At 39.6% G+C, this 22,882-nt stretch overlaps 1 protein-coding gene across 2 annotated transcripts in view; it reads left to right on the top strand.

Moving 5' to 3' along the window:
- LOC120888434 (von Willebrand factor A domain-containing protein 8-like) overlaps positions 1-22,882 on the top strand; it is a 183,708-nt gene that overhangs the window by 18,638 nt on the left and 142,188 nt on the right. For both annotated transcript variants that reach the window (XM_078015851.1, XM_078015852.1), the window contains exons 2-3: positions 17,014-17,122; positions 20,693-20,849. Coding sequence is in view for 1 of the 2 variants with exons in the window: in XM_078015852.1 (XP_077871978.1) it covers positions 17,014-17,122; positions 20,693-20,849 (266 nt within the window). In the remaining variant the exon portion in view is untranslated. The remainder of the gene's footprint in view (positions 1-17,013; positions 17,123-20,692; positions 20,850-22,882) is intronic.

Genomic DNA, 22,882 nt, shown 5'->3' with positions numbered 1-22,882 from the left:
TTTATATCACCAAGCCTTCTTCTATCCTGGTAAGTCTTAAACGTGGTGTTTTCATGTTTATCCTGTATTTCTCTATTTTCCAGTTATGCATTTTAGTTTTGTTGCCTGAAACTCTATTTCCAAGTTTTTTAGTCTTCTGGTGAGGCTTTCCATTGAGTTTTTAATTTGGTTTATTGACCCCTTCATTTTGAGACTTTCTGGTTGATCCTTCTTCAGGATTTCTATTTCCTTACTGAAGTGATCTTTCACTTTTTGGATTTTCTCTCTGATTTCACTCATTAGATCATCTTTTACCTCAAAGATCAGTTTAACTAAGAATTTTCTACACCCTTTCTCTTACCTTTCCTTCACTGTGATATCATTGGATTCTTTTAATGAGCCACTTTGATTTGTTTGGGATGGTTTTTTCCCTTGCTTTTTCATGTTGTTTCTATGACTACCCATTCACCACTAAGAATCTGAGGTGACAAAGATTTTACCTTATGAATTTATAGTATTCTTGAAGATTTCTATTACCTCATGTTTTAAGGGGAGAGAAATATTAACAACCAATACAATCAATACTCAGCATTAAACTAAATACTTTGTTCTAATTTGGCATCTACAATGTAAATTGGCACTATAAAGCAGAAATGGTACAGTAAGCAATTGCCAACAGTAGACATATTATGATTATAAAAGGATTTGCCATTTCAAAAGGTGAAGAGGGAGAATGCAGTGATGTAGGATGTAAAAATTGACAGGGGGGATGAGAGAGTATTAATAATGAGTTAAATCAAGAGTGAAAGAACAGTGAAATTTGGCTGTTAATGAAAGAAAAAAGAGGAATAGAATCAAGGGAAACCAAAGAAAAACAAGCAAGTTGGCTAAAATGATTTTCTCTGGAGTATAATAAGTCAGCTATGTATTTGTGTTTGATATTTTTGTGTTTTGGTTAAAATTTCTTGGACATTTTATGAGATGTCATAATAAAAGCTACCTCCAAAGAGCAAGAGATTGTTTTAACCTTTTTCTTAACTAACAATAAAAAAAAAGGCCAGTCATGGTGGTACATGCCTATAATCTCAGCACCTTGGGAGGCTGAGTCAGGAGGATTGAGAGTTCAAATCTAGCCTCAGCAAAAGTGAGATTCTATCTTTAAATAAAACACAAAATAGAGCTGGGGATGTGGCTAAGTGGTCGAGTGCCCCTGAGTTCAATCCTTTATCCCCCCCCCAATAAACAAATAAATAAACAATGTAAGACAAAACCAAGGTATATTAATCAACTACCTTCAAGAAATGTTTGGTGTGGGGGGGGGCAAAAGACAGAAATGCTTGAATTCTTAAGAAATAAGAAGAGTGAAAATATATGTATATGTTTAAATATCCATAGTCCATTCAGCACACAAAAGTTTAAAAAAATCGTTTCCTTGTGATGGTCAAAAATTGTCTATAATATTATATGTTGGTTGTCAGTTCCCAATTGTTTTTCTTTATGGTTTATCTTGAGATATGTATCGTGCACAAGAATAGTTATTAGTTGCTGTCAGTTCCTCCTTTTTGTGGAGCTTCTTCTCATTGTTGCCCATTCTCAGCTTCCCTTCTTAGAGGTATGAGGTAGCACAGGTTGGAGGGTATTGTTCACTTCACTCACAGCAAGGGGGCGCTGTAGAGTTCTGTGAAAGGGGTTCCTAGAGGTGAAGCTCCTAGAGGTGGGGGTTTGGGTTTAGCCAGATGCCCAACCCAGTGCTTTGTGGAATGATGTTTTGTGAAGCTTTTCAATCATCACACCTCCGGAGCCCACTGCTTCTGTTTCACAGTAGGTCTTCAGTACTGCTTAAATCTCCCTTGGTTCTGCTTGAGAGGTGGAGAAACCAGTACATTGACGCCCTCCACCTCCACCGCACCAGTATCTCCTCTACCTGGGCTCAGTCCCAAAGTGCTCCCTGGCCCACTGCCAATGGAACCAAGTCCTGTGTAGTCCCCAGCTGGTCCTTTGAACTCAGAGATTCAGTGTGAGTGTCTCAAATTCCCCTAGGTATGACACTGTCCATGGCAGATTTTCACCTGGTTTTCTAGTCACACTCTGGGTTGTGGGGTGGGCCAATGCCAGGTCAGGTTTTTGGACCCATTTGGAATTACCCAGGTCTGGAGGCTTTGTTTTGGACCCACACCTGCCGACTATGTAGCATAGAAGGAAAAGATCTTGGCTGACCAGAAGTCACTGGGATACATACAGTGTCCCCTCTTATGAAAATAAAGTACAGCTAAAACGCTGGATCAGCTCAACAATGTCCACAATTGCTGTCTTCCCTTCAAGAGACACCTCAGTGCCACCCAAAATGTGGACTTTCTTAGTTTCTCTCTCTGACCTGCCCACAGAGGATCCACCTCAGTAGGCACCAGTGCCTGTCATGGGTTCCTCCCTCCCTTCCTTCCTTTCTTCCTTCCTTCCTCCCTAGGCCATTCTGAGAGTCCAGTATTAAATCCCAGTAGGATTTTTTTTTAATGACCTTAAACCATGGAGCAGTTTGGAAAGTATAACCTTCTCTACTGTGCCATCTTGACCCCTCCTGCAAATGGAATATTCTTAAAAAATTTCTTTCCATCTTGGTTTATGTAAGTCTACCGGCAGGAGAATTTTACCATGGTGACTATGAGCCATTGGGCTCTGGCTTCCTGTTAAACTAGTTCTTTTACTTTATGGTGTATATACATAAGGGGGAGCAAAAGTTGGCTCTTGTGAGCCTTTCTAAGCCTGGACATGCTAAAAACACTGTTGTGAATAGGCTGTCACAGACTCAAAGGTCACATTTCCATTTTGTTCATTTTGAGAAATGCTTTTAGGTGATTATTTGTCTTTTGTACCAAAAAAGTTTAGGAACATGGGAGGGGGTTGCTTCATTTCCCTGAATCTTATTTGCTAGGCTGAGGGCCTTCTTGAAATTGTAAAACAGAGTGGCCATGCAGGTCACAAAGAGCATGTTGCTTCCAAGCATGACTCACCCACATATCGTTGTGTTGCTGTTTCTGAACACCTTTGTTCTTGCAAAGATACGTCACTTAGTGCCATGTGTAAAGTTAATCTGTATACACCAGATGACACTTTCTCTTTGACTTAAATAGCCATTTCATAGATGGCATTTAGTGGAAGACACACTGTATAACTCAGCTGTGAACAAGGGATTCTTGACTTGGAGGACCCTAGGGGTTAGTGGTGGATTTAGCTTACATGGATTGACGAGACTGTTGTAGCCCAGAGGACAACATGGAGATTTACAGAGTGCTGTGAAAGCCCATAGGAATGAAAGCATCTTTTGTTTGGGAAATTCAGGTTCGTCTTCTGGGAGGTACCAGTTGCAGGGTAATTGCCCTCATTTCTGTACATTGCAATTTGTACAGAAAGTAGTGTTAGGTTCCACTGATTTAGTCTCTGTTATTCTTTCTCAGACCATCCCTCCATCTAGCACTTAATATCTCCAAAAAGATGGTTATTCACCCCCAAAACTCCCATTTCAAAGAGCATATTTGGAAATTTCCTTGAGATAAAAAGGAGGAGTCTTTTAAGCCTAGTCTTGACAGTCTCACACGGTCTTCACATTCTTCAGCCTCAAACCACTCTCCCCCAAATTCTCAGACATTAATCTCATGGTTCCCAAAGATCAAATCTCCTGTTATTCTCACTCTAACTTATGTAACTCCAACCCTGTTCACAGCAAAGCCTCTTCACACAAGTGTCCCATGCATGTGGCTACTGCCAGACTCCATTCATCACCTGTCAATCTGTGACTTTCAAACCCTCCTCCCCCCCTGCAGAGTAGTCCTTGCTCATGTCATGAGTAGCCTCCATGTTGCTAAATTCAGTGTGCCCTTTTTGGTCATCATCTTATTGGTCCCTGAGCTGCATTGAACTCAGCACACTGCTTTGAAGCTCATTCTTCCCTTGGCTTCCATGGTAATCTCATCCCAATTTCCCTCCTGCTCTCCTGACTGCTCCACCTCAGTCTCCTTTCTGGATTCATTTTTCTCCTGGGCCACTGTCCTTTTCATTCTAAATTCTCTTTCCAAACCACTTACTTGCTGCCTTGATTTCAGGTTGTTGGTGGTTGTCAAGTACACAAACAAAAATAGTCATAGACATGGCAGGAATTTTTAAATGGGGGATGGTGGTATATGGATTTATAACTATTTAATAGATGAGAAAACTGAGGTTCTGGGAATTTGAGTCTTATACAAGGTTTCCAAGCTCCAAAGTTGCCGAACAAGAACTAAACACCAGCCACTGGTTTCTAGGCTGCTGGCATGGACCTTACTGCTTCTCTGCAATTTTAGAAATGTTGCAAGTAAATCATATTTGAAAGCTGAAAATATCTTTTTAAAAAAGGCAAATCCACAACAAGTGCAGTGAGTACTCTTACAGCCTGGCAGGATTGTGGGGAGGAGAGCAGAGAGGAGGAGTTGCAAAGTAATATACATTTTAAGTGTTTATCCAGATGTAAAGACTGAGTTAGATGTTTTTTGTTTTTTTTTTTTTGGTTTTTTAATAAATGCACATGCTGATTACTGGTGAAGCAGTACCACAATGATGAACACATTTCTCCCTGACGTTCTTCAATAAGGAAAATGAATTTAGCAGGGAGGAGCCTTAAGTTCTTCTCTGGTTATTGGGGTTTTCTATGTGCTCTGATCAGTTTATTCTACTTTGACTCAGTGGAATGAGTGGGTTTGAGAATGAGGCATCTCATAATCATGAACCTCTGTGAATATGTGTCATGTACACAGATTGTGGTGAGGGCTACAGGAAAGCTGTGCTCTCAGTGTAGACTGTCACTTCACCCCTGGTTTTCACCTAAGCCCCCACTCACTGATGCTCCTTCTGCCTGAGTCCTCCAACCTCCTGTGCTGTCTGACTCTTACTCTTCATTCAAGATTCCCCTTGGTCATCACCTCTTCTAGGAAGCTTGTCCTGACCCCAGCCTGGGTTGGAGACCCTTCCAGCTGTCTCTGCTGACACACTGTGCTGACCCCTGGCTTGGTACTCTACCAACTCTCTGCACTGGTATTGACTAAAGATCCCTCCCACTCCCTGCTGAAAACTCCATGAAGTGTAGAACCAGGTCTCATTTGACTTTGGAGCCAAGCATCTTAGCAGGGTGTCTGACTCACAGCACTGTTTATTAAATAAACTATAGTCACCTTCCCCCTTGTCTATGTTTCATTTTTCTGAGGTTTCAGTGATCCAAATAAATAGAAAGTTCTAGAAATTAACACTTCATATGTTATAAATTTTACACTGTTCTGAGTAGTATGCTGGAATCTTACACCATTCCTCTCTGTCCCACTCAGATATTATCCCTTTTAGAGTATATCTGAGAATCCACACTGTAGGTACTGCCTACCCATTAGTCACTTAGTAGCTGTTCTTGTTGTGGTATCATAGTGTTCGTGTCCAAGTGATCCTTAGTTTATTTTAGTAATGATCCCAAAGAGCAAGAGTAGTGATCCTAGTAATATTGTTACAGTATATTGTTATCATTATTCCATTTTATTCTTTTATTAGTAGTCTTGTAGCATGCTTAAATTTAAACTGTAGCAGAGCTATGAGTATATAGGAAATGCACCAAATGTGTAGAGTTCAGTACTATCTGTGGTATCAGACATTCACTGGGGTTTAGAAACAGGTCCTTGCAAATAAGGGGTAACTACTATGCCACATGAAGGTAGAAAGGTTGACAGGCAAGTTGTGCATATAGATGTACATAGTTTTAAAAATTAAATGTGTTAAGACTTATTGTGAAACAACTCAGAAACAATCATTTTTGCCACCATCTCCCTCTCTCTCTTTGAATTTTCCACCAGTGTACTCATGTTTCTTCTTGATTTTTCTCATATTAGGTCATTGTCTTGACTGCAATCACGGAGTTCAGGATTTAGCTTCCACTTCCCCATTCTATTATATGATGCATTCCTCACCCAGTAAATGTACACTAGAATTTGATTTAGACTAGTATTCAGGTTTTATGTAATAATAACTATGTAAAATATTACCAGTCAGGAGAACCCTGTAACTCACTTGAGTTATATCTCTGCAGCCATCCTCCTCATTTTCTAAGTGAAGAATGTAAAGTGCAGATAAGTAACTTTGTCCCAAATCACTTCACCAATTAATTCCAAAACTAGGATCACTGTGTTGTCTCTGCTATATACCCCTTCCTCTCAAACATTTCCAATACTTCTCAGGCACTTTCCTTCATTTACCATCTGTGTCTTACAGAGGCCTAAACTCATTTTCAATTTCAGACTCAGAAAAATGATAGTAAGACATATCAAAATAAGACAGGAGTGGGAGACAAAGTGTGTTTCTGAAAACCAGGGTTCTTTTAAGCTACCTCAAATGGCTGTACAACCCTCATATTACAGTGTCAGGTCATGGGGTCCAGTGATGTCAGTGGAAAATTCCTAAGTGTCATAAAAAAATTGCACAGCAATGCAGACCATGGGAGGATACAGAGGAAGTCTGACTGCTACCCTGTTTACCCAGCTCAGTCCTCTGAGATCCTAGATTAGTTTATAATCTCTACATTGTATTTTCTCCTCTCCCCTCTGTATGATCCACTTTTCATTGTAAATCACCTCTCCATGATGTCCATAGCAAATTTATCCAGATCCCAAACACTGTGCTGTCTGAAACTTTCAACCTTCCTGGCCTCAGTGGCCCTCTGGAAGGAATCCTGAGATGAGCCTAGTGGGAAACTAATGGAATGGGCTGCAAGGAGAAGAGGAACCACTGAGGGCAGAAATGGGGAAATTGAAAGGGCATCCAGAACTTCAGACATTTTAGGAGTAAGAGTTTCATGATATAAGTGGAACCTGACAGATTCAGACTGGTGAAGAAACAAAGGATAAAATGACCAACTCTTCAATGTTTGATTATATGAATCCTTAATTGATTACAGTCATTATGCCATTTGTTTGTTTGCAATTAGTGTGTAGCTCAATGTCAATGATCCATAATATAAATCTGTGTCATTAACTGTGTGCTAAATTTAATTAGAAAGATTTACCCATGGTATTTAGTGTTCCAAATTCGTTGCTCAGATAGCAAGAGCCTTCACAACTGAAACTTAGAAGAATGTTTTACCAAGCCCCAGATCTAATAAGACTCTTGTCCTATCCCCAAATTCCTGCTTTGCAACTTGCCTCCTTAAGTCTCAGGAGAGCAAATATCAAGCTTTTACAAATTCTTGGAGCCCTGTGTACCAGTGCGCCCATTCTGTGTCCTTGACATGGCTACAGTGGCAATGTCAGTAACTATCATTCACTTACTCACCAGAGTCTCTGAGCTTCTGTGCTGCACCAGGTCTGTGCAGGGCTGCATATGACAAGGAGAATGAAACCTGTTCCTACCGTCTGACACTGGCATCTAGAGCTCATCCTAGTTTACATGCCTAGCCACCTCTTCCTACGTTCCACACCCTGATTCACTGCAATATGATTTTGTCACTGAAATATGTTCTTTAAAATAATTTTTTTAAAAAAAAATTTAAAAAGAGGAGTCTTAGCAGCCCAGAAAAAAAAACTATGTGTGTGAATGTATGCAGTATGCACATACACACATACGTAGATGCACTACAATAAAAGTACATTGCCATTACTTAATACATGACTCCTGCTTATGCTCCTCTTGCTGATTTGAGCCTTTTAAGTCAATGCAACAACCTGAAATGCTCCCTCCCACAGTGAGCATCAAAATACAACTGTGAATGTTCTCAGCCACTGAGTGCTATTCCACCCACTCCTGAGTTGTGTGTGTGCAATGCAGATTGCTCATTTCTCTCTTGCCTTGCCTTATGCTGCTGTGTTGTATTCTGGTTAATAGTTTTAATGCACAGCAACTGCCAAAAAGTATGTAAGTGACAATTCTGGGCTTGTGGGAAGCAAAAGGGATTGTTATCTCTGGCATTACAACACAGGTTTTAAAGGGACTCTGAGTACCTTGAGGAAATGGCTAGGGACATGCAGGGTAAACATCAGTAGGCAGTAAGTTCATAAACATCTGTCTTACCTGAAGTGGTGAAGCATGGCTGGTAGAAATGTTAGCTAGGGGCCTGGTGTGACTTCAGTAGAAACAAAGAAAATGGAAAACAAGTGCTGAGTTTTGAGCCAGAAACGCCCCTCCATAGGGACTGTGCTGCAATAACCTGTCCAGAGATGCTCAGTCAGTGTCTTTTCTGACAATAATTACCCAGCTAAATGCTGTTGCACATAGTCATGATGGGCGCTTCCAAGAACCTTCAGGACCTGGGTCATATTAAAAATTCCCATTGCTTCTCCCCAGAGCAATGGTGGGAGTGGCTTCTGTACCCACCCTTCTCTCTCTAGCTTTCCTTGACACCTCAGAGTAGTCTGTTGACCTGTGAAGTTCAGGCAGTAACTTCATAAATATCTGTCTTACCTGAGGTGGTGAAGCATGGCTGGTAGAAATGTTAGCTAGGGGCCTGGTGTAACTTCAGAAGAAACAAAGAAAATGGAAAACCAGGTGCTGAGTTTTGAGCCAGAAATGCCCCTCCATAGGGACTGTGCTGCAATAACCTGTCAAAAATTGAGAAATCAGCTTTCTTCTTTGGAGAAAGAAGCTTCAAAAAATTGAGAAATCAGCTTTCTTCTATGGAGAAAGCACAAAACTTAAGTATAAGATTAAAGTCACCCAGCCAGGAAATGCCAGGAGAGGTAGTTCAGGTTTAATAATAATATAAGTATATGGTATGAAATGTCAGTGGCCAGGACCACCTTGAACATTGCAAAACCAAAGTATTTGTACACTGTTATACATTGTACCCAAGGTTGCCTTGTGTCTAACCCTTCCCTTGGCTATGAAGGTCTGAAGCTGGTCATTGATTTATCCCAGTACTAAATATTAATCTTTTTAAAAATGTAGTCCCCCCCACCCATATTTTCTTATGATGCATTAGAATGTTAACCTTTTGAAGGTTAAAAATAAGAGGCCAAAATAGAAAAAGTAGAATTTATGAAGAACTGACAGTTTGCCCCACCCCTGCTGTCTTGGAATTTAATTAGCAGTTGTTTTCCTGTGAATGTTTGGAATACTAAATGTGCCCCTGTGAGGTGGTGACAGGAGGGGAACATCTCTTGCCAGTAAACTCTTGGTGTCCCTGGTATCTGTGGGTTGTGAACATTTGTTTTTGACACTCACCTACACACGAGGATAACAACACTTGATTTCCCATAATAATTTGTACGTATAACATCTTAACTGATGAAATAGCCTCTTATTTTCAGCATTCCGCATTCTGTATTCCCAGATTTCCAAAAAATCTTTATCTTTCTTCCTAGTGAATGAAATAAGTATATACTCTTAGTCAAGTGAAAAGTTGTTTTGAATGAGTTTTGCAACCCTATAATATTTTGGACAGCCATTCAAACTGCTGTGCTTGGGGGAGTGAGCAAGTAAATAGGCCATCTCTATAGACTCACAGGCCATGGTAGAAAGCCCATCCAGGGACTAGTGAGGATTCTGACCAGAAACTGGGTTGAGGCATTGGTAAGAATGTGATAGACATCATCATCCAAAGTACATGTGTGAAGACACAAATTGGTGTCAACATACTTTATATACAACCAGAGAGATGAAAACATGTGCTTATATGTGTAATAAGAATTGTAATGCATCCCACTGTCATTTATTTTTTGTAAATCAATAAAAATAAATAAATTAATTAATTTTTAAAAAAGAATGGAAGTCAAGAATTTAAAGAACAATTGAGAGCTGATGGGGATACATGTATTCTGATTTTATTAGAAGATGGCTCTCTGCTAACCTGTGGCCTGCCAGGTACCAATCATGGACTGGCAGGCAAGACAGGAAAGAGTCTCACCAGGTACCCAGGTGACAACTTATTATGGAGAAAGTTATATTCAAATTAAACTATTAATATTTTGTCACCAAACATCCTCCCATGGATGCATTTAGCACATACTTATTAAGGACCAGTTATGTACAAGGCTAAAAGTAGAAGCCACTGTACTAGCTACACTTCTCAGAGAATAAAAAAACATAGTCAAATGCCACAGTCTGGCTGGGCACAATTCAGAAGCCACTTGTCAAAAGAAACGAACTTTATTTTTGGAACCACACACACCAAACAAAACAGCTGCTCAGGAAAACCTTCAGAGCCCAACTGCCACCACCGGCTTCCCACAAGCCACTCAACCTCCCCCACTCCTCCTGCTCTTGAGGGCCATGGGCTGGGTCGCGTGGGCGGAGCACAAAAAGTCCCCCAATAAGCAGCTCCATAGTCTGAAAGGGCGGGGAAACAACCCAATGAGCATCACCGCAGAGGAGCCAATCAGCTAGAAGTTGCTGGGGCCACTGTGGCAGTCTGAAAGTTTGTTGAGGCCCCTTTGGCTGTGGCTCTCAACATCTCCCCCTCTCTGTTTAAACAACAAGCATGTGGCTTAGGGACCATGCCTGCCTTAGGTTGTCCAATAGTACATATGGTTCTTACCCGTTATTGGATGAGCTGACCGCAAGACGTCAGCCTCCTGTCTTAAGTTGGTACCATTGCAATTGGATCTTACCCGTCACTGACTACTGGTCCAGTATACAGCCACACCTGTGGATAGGTCTTTGTACCAGCAGGGGGGTGAGGTTCTTTGCCTCACCTCTATTGGCCCCAAAATTTTAGCTGAACCATCATGACAAGCAGAAGGGAGGAAGATACACCAAGCCAATTGACGGCTCCTTTTGGAAAAATTGTACCACCAATGACATCATCAGCAAAAGTACCCCAACACTACCACAAGTCGCTGCACCAACAGATAGTTCACAATGCATACAGGTGAGTGCACAATGCATACAAGTGATACATAGTCCAGGCATGTTCTGCAAGCAGTTCAGTGATGGCTATTGCAGAAGCTGTAGATTGGTTTTATCTTTGTCTTCACCAGCACTGGGATGAAGATAGGAATTCTGGCAATAATGGCTAAAGAAAAAATTATGTAACATTCCAGAAGGCACTAAAAGAAAACAATTTTCTTAACAATTTACATTATCTTGAAGAGAATTATTAAATATACTGAAAAGGAAAGGTGAAAGTAAACAAACAGATCTGTTAACCTCCTTTTTTGTTCACAATCCTCAACAGTTGTTTACCCAATTTAAATTAAACCATTTAAATCACGTGAATAAAAAAAAAATTTAGATCCATTTTTTCATGAGCGCTCATCATATATGATATATGGACATACGTATGTACAAAAATACAACATAAAACACAAGTGTGCACACAACACATAACATAATAGTAAAGGCCTTAAACTTTTTACAGGTGAAATCTCCATTGCAATGTTTAAAAACTCTATAGTCAAAAAATAGAACTGATCAGCAAAACTTTAACCTAGGGTCTGTATGAGCTCAAAAAACAAAATAGAACTTTATGATGTGGGAAAGGGCAATAATAAAATAGATATTGAAAACAGCATCCTGGTTCTGTCACAGATGTAAGGATAGCTAAACTGGAGTTCTGGATATCAGCTATTATGGATTTGAGCCAAATCTTCTTCTTTTTGGTCTGTAGAAATTGCTTTAGTTAATCTCTCCGGAATCCAAATCGGCTGCTGTTCTTCCTGTGGAAACACACAAACAGACCCCCAATTCCGGACAATTACTGGGTCAGGACCTTTCCATTGTCCTGTTAGAATGTCCTTCCAAAGTAGCTTGGGCTTATGTACATTTTTTGGACACATATGCCTTTCTGCAGCACTAAGTCCTGTTGAATCCAAATTTAAAAAGTTTAGAGTAAAAAGGGTTATTTTAAGTTTATCTTTGGGGAATATATACCCCTTCCCAATTCCTTCTTTTTGCTTTAATAAGTACATTTTAATAGTTTGATGAGCTCTTTCAACTATGCCTTGTCCCTGTGGATTGTATGGGATTCCTGTTATATGAGTAATGCCAAATGATGAGCAAAATTGTTTAAATAGGTAGAAGTATAACCAGGACCATTATCTGTTTTTAACTGTTTTGGAACGCCCACAGTGGCAACATTTTGTAAGCAATGAGTTATAACATCTTTAGTTTCTTCTCCAGCATGAAGGAATCCCATCAAAAATCCAGAAGAAGTATCAACTGCAACATGCAAATATTTTAATTTTCCAAATTCTGGCAAGTGTGTGACGTCCATCTGCCAAATATGGTTAGGTATCAATCCCCTAGGATTGACTCCAAGATTAACTTGTGGTAAAAAGCTCACACAATTTTGACATTATTTTATTATTTGTCTAGCTTGTTCCTTAGTTATTTTAAAATGCTTTTGTAAAGTATTAGCATTGACATGGAACTTTTTATGAAAATTTTAGCTTCTTCTAGTGTAGAGAAAATATGTATGCCATGTGTAGTTTTATCTGCTAAATCATTGCCCAAACTAAGGGCTCCAGGCAATCCTGTATGTGCCCTGATATGTCCTATAAAGAATGGATCTTTTCTGTCGCAGATTAGACTTTGTATAGTGGAGAGCAAAGAGAAAACAGTAGAGGAAGGGGAAATCCTACCAGCATCTTCAAGGGATACTATAGCATTATCTATATACAGACTATAAGAAAATAAATTAAATACAGAATCTTTAAACATCACAAAAGCTTGTAATACTGCATTAAGCTCTACCTTTTGAGCTGATTGTTTGGGTACTAAAAATGTAAAAGTCTGATCAGGTATAACTATTGCTGCTGTACCATTATTTGGGATACATAGAACATTCCAGAGCACTGGGATAGAGGACAGTGGATGTTTTGAGTTATAGTTTCAAATTTTTAAAAAGATTTACCAAACACATTTGTGCCAGAAATCAGCATATATATAAGTCTTTGGAAGTTTGTAGGCAGAAAGAAGTAGGAAGGTAAGATAAGGGGGTTGGGTAGGGACTGTGGGCAAAGGGCTCTAGCCAGAGAGAGGGGAGAAGTTGCTGGCTGACTTGAAGAAGCCCATGAGAAAGGACAGAAAGCTATCTACACCAGAAGACAGGGCTTGTACAGGACACACCAGGGACCAGCCACTGTTGATCACTTGTAATGTCACAAGTCAGCCAGCATTGGTTTATCAGGGCCAGAAGGAAGGCCTCATAAACCCCAGGCCCCATCATAACATCTCTGCCTGCTTTCTGATTCCTAGACTTTCTAACAAAGGAAAAAAGATTTCAAATCTCAATTAGTAATAAAGACACTTAGAATATGACTGCCTTCTAGGGTTAGTTATTTAGTGCGAGTGAATGTCAGCTACAGTGTCATTAATGGATATTAGTGACCAAAAATCAGAGTCTTCTCTGCTTTGTAGAGATAGTGAGGGATTAAAGAGGGCAGAAGGTCATTGAGTATTTGAAAGCAAATGTTATCAACAGGCCAGGAAAGAACTGAAAATAAATTGCATATTTGATGGCTTTGCCAGAGATGAAAATTGGAAAAGTTACCTATGAGACAAAGGTATTTTTGTCATGCATTGTCATTGTAAAAGTAGAGAGTCTTTTAAAAACTGGTGATTAGCTTTTAATTTTTTTTAGCCAGCTGACATCATATGAAAGATCATCATTCCTATGTACATGTTAATGCAACTTCCATCCCTTCTGTAACTGTGAGAGAACAGAATAACAGAGAGTTATTCTGTGGGTACGAATAACCTCAGACTCTAATATGATTCAGGCAGATGTGGTCAGTACCATATGATGGCCTGTATCACCCCATGCTATGATTTTGCTTCCATTTATGCAATATCTTAATAGAAGCAAAGATCCTTTTTCATGCATCTCTGTATCCTAGTGAGTTGTAAATACACCCCCAAATAGGCACAGGAGTGTTTGTGCTTATAAAACAAATGGATAGATACATTCAGTTGGTTGCTAATCCATCAAGAAAATAGTAGGCAGCTGTAATAAGTACAATCACTGATCTGATATAATTATGGAAGTGTTTAATGTCAGAAAATTCAAGGAATATCTTCTTAAAAGTAGAACCATCTCAGAAAGTCAAGACAGTAGCTTCTGCCCTGCTGCCTTTCATTCATCCCTTAATAGATGAATCAATTAATTCTCATGCCCTTGGGTCCGACTTGCAGAAAGCCCAACTAACAGTGACTTAAACCCTAAGGACACTTATTGTTTGTTTATGTGGAGGATAAAAGCTAAGTGACTCCAGGGCAGGATACCTAGCTCAAAAGTGTCTTAAGAAGAATACACTCTTCCTTCACTCTGCCACCTTCTTGTCACTACTTGGTCTCCAGGTGGAAGATACAGCTCTGTACGTCATGTCCTAACTCACCTGTGTCCCAAGGCAGGCAGTGGGTGTATGTGTGTTTCGGTGTGCACACATGTGCAGTGGAGGTAGGAGAAAATAGTGCATTCAGGATAGTCAGAAGCTTTCCCCAGGATGTTCTCTTCTTACCTGGGAGGGAAAGCTTTCCTAGAAGCCTCTTGACAGACTTTCTCTGTCATCTCGGGTCACATGGCTTCCCCTAAACCAATTCACTAGAACCTGCACAGGGGAATTGGATTTTGCTGCTTAATTCCATGATTCTGTTCAAAAGAAGGAAAGAATGGATGTTGTGTAGGCAAGAAGAAATTCCTGCTTGGTAACAACTAGATGGAAAATGGTAAGCAACTATGTAGTCCACTCATACTTCCAAGAGCTAACTTGTCTTCTAAAATTATATCCTGGTTATTTATATCATTTCATTGATTTTTTTAAAGGATGTGCTCAAGGAAGAGTTTAAAATATATGGGCCTTGCCCAGAATCATAGGGCTTCAGTGAGTCATATCCCTTCCCTGTACTGGCTTTGGGTTGCTTCACTCTGAAACATTATGACTTATAGTTTACAAAATCCATGTTTTTTTCCATTTAAATTCATAAGTGAGAGGATAATGATTCTTAGGATCACTGCGCACATACCTCAAAGGATGTAGAGGGTATCCACTTTAGGGAACACGTCAAGGATTTTAGCTTGTGTATCAGGTTCTATCAAAAGTTATAAAAAGCCATATTTTCTGGTTTGAAGAAAATTTGATTCCCTTAAGTAAATTCAGTAGTGTCTATGTCCTTAGAATGACTTACTTGAGCTTTTTCTGGATGAAACCACCTCTCAAGGGAAATTCATTACAAATGCTTCTCAACACAAGAATGACAACAGACAGCAGAATGGCCAGTGGCTCTATAGCACACATCTGTCTCCAGGAAATAAACTTCCTCAAGTGACAGTCCTTCCTTGGTATCTGTTTGAGTTTGTGTTCTGAGTTGAACTCTTTGAGCCTTTCTGCTTGCCCCTTTTATGAAACTTTATGTCAGAGAGACCTTAAAATGGCTTTGACCAATCTTTGACATGTACATATGTAATCCACCTAGAGAAATACATTCCTTGAGTATAACAGCATTCATAAGATGACCCAAAATTAAATCAGCTTACTTTTAATTAAATATTTCTAGAATTTTATGGCATATTTTCTCTGAAGTAAATCAGGGTTTGGCAAATGATTATTTTTTCAAGAATTAGTCAGTTTTCTAACATGTCTAGGCCCCCACCTGGGGTTGGTTGGGGTTGCCTTGTGGTCAATGCAAGCAGCACCATTTCCCAGCAGATGACATGGCAAGACATACAGGTGACAAAGAGCACATTAGTTCATTTCTCTCAGCACTTACACATTGTTTTCTGCCCCACTGACAGCTACTACAGGTGTCTTTGCAACTTTAAAAGCATGATTTTGGAGGTAACTATGGAAGCTATTAGTGGTGCTTTTTCTTTTGCCTTAGGCCATTAATTTCAGTACCTAAAATCTATTTTCTCAGAGGAGACTGACTGGAGTGTGTGAAATGTCTAAAGGAGATGAATAATGTTTGATGAAAGTACAAGACACAGTGAAATTTGCTTTTCATTTAACCTCTTCCAAATTCTTTTATATATTTTTAAATAATATACCAGAACGAACACACACACACACACACAAAGTGAGGAATGGTGTTCAGAACAGTTTTTTCAATAAAACTATCACTGCTGAGACTAGTTTTGGAACTTCTTTTTTTATAATTGGCTTATAGAAGAGTCAAACCCCATGTAAGCAAACTAGTCTCATTATTGAATTGCACATGGGTTTTGACTAAAACCCAACCTCATCACCTTATTAACCAGATTTGGTCCAGTGAATCAACCACAGGAGGTCAGTGCCAGGTAGAGTGACAGGGGAAGTTCCAAAAATGGTCTGAGCACTGACAGTTTAATTGCAAGAACTGTTCTGAACACCATTCCTCATTTTGGGGTGTGTATATTCTGGTATGTTGCTTTAAAATAAATGAAAGAGCTTTAGAAATAGGGGGAACTAAAGTGCCAGTTTTTCTGTTTGAATTTCAGGAATCATAAATTTAGTGTTAAAATAAAGACAAATTAGGAAAAATAGAAAACACCATAACATTGGAGTGGATCCAAAAAATAAACAAGCAACTTTTGATATATGTAGGAGAATAGAACATAAATCTACCACTGAGCCACATATATATGCATTTTCTGATTTTGTTTCTACATATCTTATATAAAATAGCATTTCTCAAAGTAATGGAATTTCTTTAAAAATGAAATGACTAAAATGTAGGTTTATTCACTGAGATTGATCAGCAAGGTGGTGATTTTTTTAAATGGCTGGGAAAGTGTCTGACTGTTGAGATCCATTTTCTCTGTGTCTCGGAGGTCTCGTTCTTTTTGTAAATGTAGCATGTTCTGCACCAGGGAAATTCTGAAGCTGAAACGCCACCCATTTCCTTTTATTTTATAAAAAAGGATTTGTTAAAAAAGTACTTCATCTTCTTTCCAATTAGATGGAGGCTAACTAAGGAAATTTTTGCCAGACACAAACAGCATCTGTCATGTATATAGCCTAAGATTATGAGATACCTTAAGGACTTGCAGGAAAAGAATTCTTTCTGTCATGCAATTTCTGGTGTTGGTCCCAGGATAGTGATAATATTTCATTTCTTCATTTTTAGATAACAATCAACAGAGACAGTGGAGAAGATGTGAGCTCCCCTAAACACGGGAAGGAGGACCCAGACAACATGCCCCATGTGGGTGGCAATACTTGGGCTGGTGGAACAGGTTGGTAGCACAAACGTGGCATTCTTGTGGGTCTGGCTTCCTATCAAGCCAGCACACTGCTCTGCATAACTCCCCAAGAAGGCTCAGAGACCAGCTGAGCTTCTCAGCCTTTCCTATTAGTCAGTCAATGTGTTCTTACCCTTGTCTCCAGTGTGGCATCAAGACATAAGAAGAACCTGGCATTTTGATTCCCACAGGCTCCACAGACCCAAGACCTAACACCATTCTCACCCCCTTGGAGTTGCTTCATTGGTAAAAGGGTGATACTAACTGCCTCACCAGGTCATGATTTGGACTGAAAAAAGATTTGATAGTAAAAGCACTGAGCTCAGTGGCTGGCCTGAGGATGGTATTCATTCAAGTGTTAATCCCATCTTTTAAACTGTGTGCACTTGGGTTTTTGCCAGAAATCTACAGTATATTCTTTCTTAAGCAACTGATTTGGTAAAGAAATAGTCCTTGTGTTTCACATCTCAGAAGTGAGTGTGATGAGGATGCAAGATTTTGAGAGAGGAGGGTTGGTTACTATTTGTACAGATGCCAAGAGTAAGCAAATGAATATTCCTTCCTCTCAGCTGCCAGACCCTACCATTGTTCCATGACTGCTGTCTTCCTATTTCCTTGGGCAGCTGGAGCCAACACATCTGCTGGGCCACAGGAATAGGGCCAGAGTGTGCACTGCCTGAGCTTATCTGAGCCCTGAGGAGAGCTGGCAGGGACTCCAAGCTTCACCTTCCTTGAGGACAATCTGCACCTCTTAGCCTTGTCAGCCTGGGCAGGAAATGGGTTTCTGTGCTAAGACAATGAGCTACCAAACAGGCTGTAGGCTTCTTGCCTGCTCTGTTTATTCATCAAGCAGCTCTTTAAAGAAAGGCTATTTTTAGAAATGTCCTTTGATCTGGAAGGTAGTGTCAAGCCAACAAGATTTAATCCATATGGAATGCATTGAGGAACTAGCAGGCCAGATGTAGGCTCCCCAGCAGGGGACTGCTCCCAAGTGAAAGTTCTTATTTACTATTCAACTTGCATCTGCTAGCTCCAACATCTGTCCAGATGATACCTGTGTTTCCCCTTTTACTTTTCAGTTGATCAAGAGCCCTTGGCTTGAACTTGTCTTTTGATCTTTGACATTTTTCTCCCTCAAAATTCTGTACATTGAACTTAGCTCTGGCCCAACAAGTCCTCAAAGTCCCCCTCCCTTACCTACCTGCCTTGCCCACCTTGCACTTTAACTCATGGACTGGTTTGGGATGTCCAAGCTTACCTTTAAAGTTACGCCTTGCAGAACCTCCAGCAAGAGTTTTCACCTTAAAAGTACAAATTGAAAGCTCTGGGAAGTAGAAATCATGAAGAACTCTCATATCCTTTGTACCCCAGGGTGACTTTCCCTATCTCCCAAATGATGACCTCTGAGCACCTAAGAAGTGCTGAGCTCCAGTTCACCTCCCCCCATAGCTAAGAATAGCCTCTGGAAGAAGGGAATGAGGTCCCAAACACACCTTCCCAACAATAGCTCAGTGTCATTACCCAGTTCCTGTTCCCTCTGCCACAGGCTGATTGTGAATGGGAGCCAGGAATCACAAAAATACAAGAAGTAATTTTCTAGCATCCAATTCTAAATAAAAATGTACTAAGATGTGCTCCAGTCAAAGGATGCTGTATTTAATAGGCTGTTGTCATGGTAGTTCCCAAAAGGAAATTACCTACCTGGACTTTCATAAAGGAAGTGGTTCATGCTAAGTGTTCCTTCTTAGTTTATTAGACCAATTAAAGCTTCAAAGTAGAAAAATAATTTATTATAATTTAGCCAAAGTCTAAAAGTTTTCAAATTTTTCACTTAATAAATCTAGAATTACCTCCTCCTGTGCATGCGAGTTATTTAAACAATAATTGTAAGATTGGTAACTTATGTAGCTCTTATTTTTTGCCTGATACTTTTCTAAATATTTTTGCTTTATGACAGTCTCATGAAGTAAATCATATTAGTGTACTTGTTTTATAAATGAAGAGACTGAGACAGAATATTTGCATCATTTCCCGAAAGACACAGCTATTGAGTTGGAGTCAGGCTTCAAACTCAGGCAGTCTGCCTTAACTAGTATAGTATGCAATACTGTGCTTACTGCAGTATACGATACCATCCCTCGACTGAGGTCTCATCATGAGTTCTCAAGTTATGTGTGAACAAACAAAATATACTGTTTACTAATAGTCTAATCCTTATAAAGCAAAGATAATAAGTTGGCCAATTCTAGGCAAAATATGTATATATTTTCTTTGGTCAGTGTAGCATTTATTGATTGATTGATTTATAGCAAAGATTGAACCCCAAGATGCTTAACCACTTGAGCTACATCCCCAGCCCTTTTCATTTTTTCTTTTGAGACAGAGTCTTACTAAGTTGCTTTAGGGCCTTGATAAGTTGCTAAATTTGGCTTTGGACTTATGATCCTCTTGCCTCAGCCTCCCAAGTCCCAGGGATTACAGGTGGGCAACACCATTCCTAGCCAATGTAGTATTTTAAAATAATTTCATTTGGAATATATCTAGCCAATGTCACCACCACTTCTTTAATGGTACCTACGTAGCCTTATAGCCATTTAACTTTCATTTTTAACATAAATTGTTCATACAGTATTACATGACATATACTTATAAATATGTAAAAGGTGGGTTTATATTGAAAGGCTGCTCTGAAACTGTTAATATTTATCCATTGTATATTATTCAAAGCTAAAAGTCAAAGTTGATATAATAATTGGCTTCAGATCTTAGTTAAGCCAGAGGTCATCATTAGGTCACTTAACTTCTCTGTGTATTGTTTTTCATTATTTTCAAAACAAAAGAAATTTTATCTATAGCTTCACTGTCTTTTTCTATTTTGTGGGAAAATAAGGTAATAAGTGAAGGAACAGTTGCTCATTTATTTAGCAGATCTATAGTAAGTATTTATATTGTTCAAGCAATTAGGGCAGAGTTAAAAATATAAATAAAATATGATCCCATCCATTACATAGTTTTTAGGAAAAGGAAAAATAATGAAGAGTAATAAATAGTACACCTGAGTATCAATCCCTATGAGGTATAGGCCTCAGACGAAGCGTGTCATAGAATTTGTAATGGAACTTGAAAAACATGTAGATTTGGATGGATAAGAAAAGTGGAAAATCATGCTAAATAGGGGAAAACCTTTATTTTAAGAAAAAGGTTATTTGAATTTTTAATTACTGTTAAGTACAATTAATATACTTCTCAGAAATATCTTTTTTTTTGTGGGGTTAGGTAACTAGGGATTGAATTCAGGAGCACTTGACCTCTGAGCCACATCCCCAGATCTATTTTGTATTTTATGTAGAGAAAGGGTCTCACTGAGTTGCTTAGTGCCTTGGTTTTGCTGAGGCTGACATTGAACTCACAATTCTACTGCCTCAGCCTCCCGAACCACTGGGATTCTGGGTGTCTACCACCATACCTCACTACTTCTCAGAACTATCTGCAAAACCATAATCTAATTTTTGTTTTGTAGTCAGGTTCAGATTTATCATCTGTATTGTCCTTGTTTCTTTCCAGGAGGAAGAGACACTGCAGGTCTGGGAGGAAAAGGAGGTCCTTATCGGCTGGATGCAGGTCACACAGTGTACCAGATCTCTGATGCTGAGAAGGACGCCCTTCCCGAAGAGGTCAAGAGAGCTGCAAGAGAGATGGGCCAGAGAGCATTTCAACAGAGGTGAGTGTTCACGTCACATCTACAACAGTGCTGTTGACTAACAGACACATACATACTTGTACGCATGCATACATGCACACTGTTAGGTGCTAAACTCACAGTGTACAGAGCCTGTAGCCTCCAGCTATGCAGATAACGGCAAGATCAGTGGGTTAATATGAGGTAGCACTCATTCCTGTGCCAGGATTTGGAGATGAGACAAAGCTAAATGAAGAGGGCACCAGGATAGAGTGCACAATATTGATGAGGGAGACAGTCAGCTTGCCTGCCCACGAAAAAGGGTAAGAGCTGGAGAGAGATGAGCAGTAAGGTGGGTTGGGGAGGCTTTTTTGGCAGGTGGGGTCTTTGAAACCAGGCCAAGGAACCTGTGGCCTTCTGATGTTCCACAGCTGTTTTAGGCCACTTCATTGGCCCCATCCACTAGAAGCTTCTCTAGACTTCCATGTTTGTTCTTAAGCTAAAAAAGAAAAACACCAAAGAACCAGCAGTATCTCCTTTCTGATTGATGGACTTGGTAGCACTTTGGGAAACAGATTCACATTTTTGTGCTCAATGAAAGGAGCTGGGTGCAGTTAGAAAAGAGCGTGCTCAAGTGTATGAGACTGATGAAATTCCTCCCATTACATGCTGTGCTTTCACATCTGCAAGCAAACAGTACAGAACAATAAAGAACTGCTGGCCACACTTTCAGGAAAGCCTGTGAGCCTCAGAATGGGCCTGAGAGGCAGAAGTGTTGCTCTCAGCCTTCCTGCTGGCTTCCCAGATGAGCACAGTTTATTTATGGTTATTGAATCTGAATTTGCTCTTCTGGAGAATGGAGACTTCACTCTTCCTTCCTCTCAGAGAGGTTATTAGGACAGATAACTATTTTTGGAATGAAAGTAGTTGAAATCTCTCAAAAAGAGGCAGGAGAAAAATTATACTATAATGAAAAGTCATGTTAGAATTAAAAAGAATTGACTGTTTCATATGAATAGTAAAGTATCCATTTAGGAAAAGATTAATAGGTATTACTCTCCCCTCCCCCCTAACCAGTTGCTATTGTTGCCCCTCTCAGTTCTTCACAGGTAATTATCCAGTCTAAATGTTTTACAAGCAGAGTGCTCTGGCACACAGGTCATTTGCAGGGAGATGGATAAGTCTTGCAGTGGTGCATGGGCACAAGTATGCAACCCCTCTCTGAGTGCCACTAATGATAAGGAGCCTGGTAATGTTGAAGACCATTGCCCTCCAGGGGAATGAGGTCAAGGGGCCTTGGTGGTAAGACAGCTGAAGAGTGGATATAAAGAGGAGAGGTATATGATTTTGTCACTAATTCCCTCACTTTTCTCACTGAGTATTGCTTTGGCTATTCTGGGTCTCTTATTTTTCCAAATGAATTTCATAAATGATTTTTTTCTATTTCTAAGAATGTTATTGGAATTTTGATTGGAATTGTATTGAATCTGTCTAGCACTTTTGGTATTATGGCCATTTTGACAATATTAATTCTGCCTATCTAAGAACATGTGAGGTCTTTCTAAGGTCTTCTTCAATTTCTTTCTTTAGTGTTAGGTAGTTTTCATTGTAGAGGTCTTTCACCTCTTTTGTTAGATTCATTCCCAAGTTTTTGTTTGTTTGTTTGTTTTGACTTTTGTCTTTTGAGGCTATTGTGAATGGGATAGTTTTCCTAATTTCTTTTTAGCAGATTTATCATTGGAGTATAGGAACGCCATTGATTTCAGTATTAATCGTGTGATTTGAATGTTAATCGTGTATCCTGCTACTTTTGCAGAATTCATTTATGAGCTCTCACTGTCTTCTGATGGAGTGTTTAGGGTCTTCTAAATATACAATCTGTCATCAGCAAACAGAGATAATTTGAGCTTTTCTTTTCCTATTTGGATCTCTTTAATTTCCTCTTCTTGCCTAATTGCTCTGGCTGGGGTTTCAAGAACCATGATGAGTAGGAATAGTAAAAGTGGGTATCCTTGCTTGTTTCTGTTTTTAGAAGAAATTATTTCAGTTTTTCTCCATCCAGAATAATGTTGGCC

Source organism: Ictidomys tridecemlineatus, chromosome 6 (genome assembly GCF_052094955.1).
Source record: "Ictidomys tridecemlineatus isolate mIctTri1 chromosome 6, mIctTri1.hap1, whole genome shotgun sequence".
NCBI lineage: Eukaryota > Metazoa > Chordata > Mammalia > Rodentia > Sciuridae > Ictidomys > Ictidomys tridecemlineatus.
The sequence above is the reverse complement of the archived record's forward strand: the minus strand, read 5'-3'. Positions and strand labels throughout refer to the sequence as shown.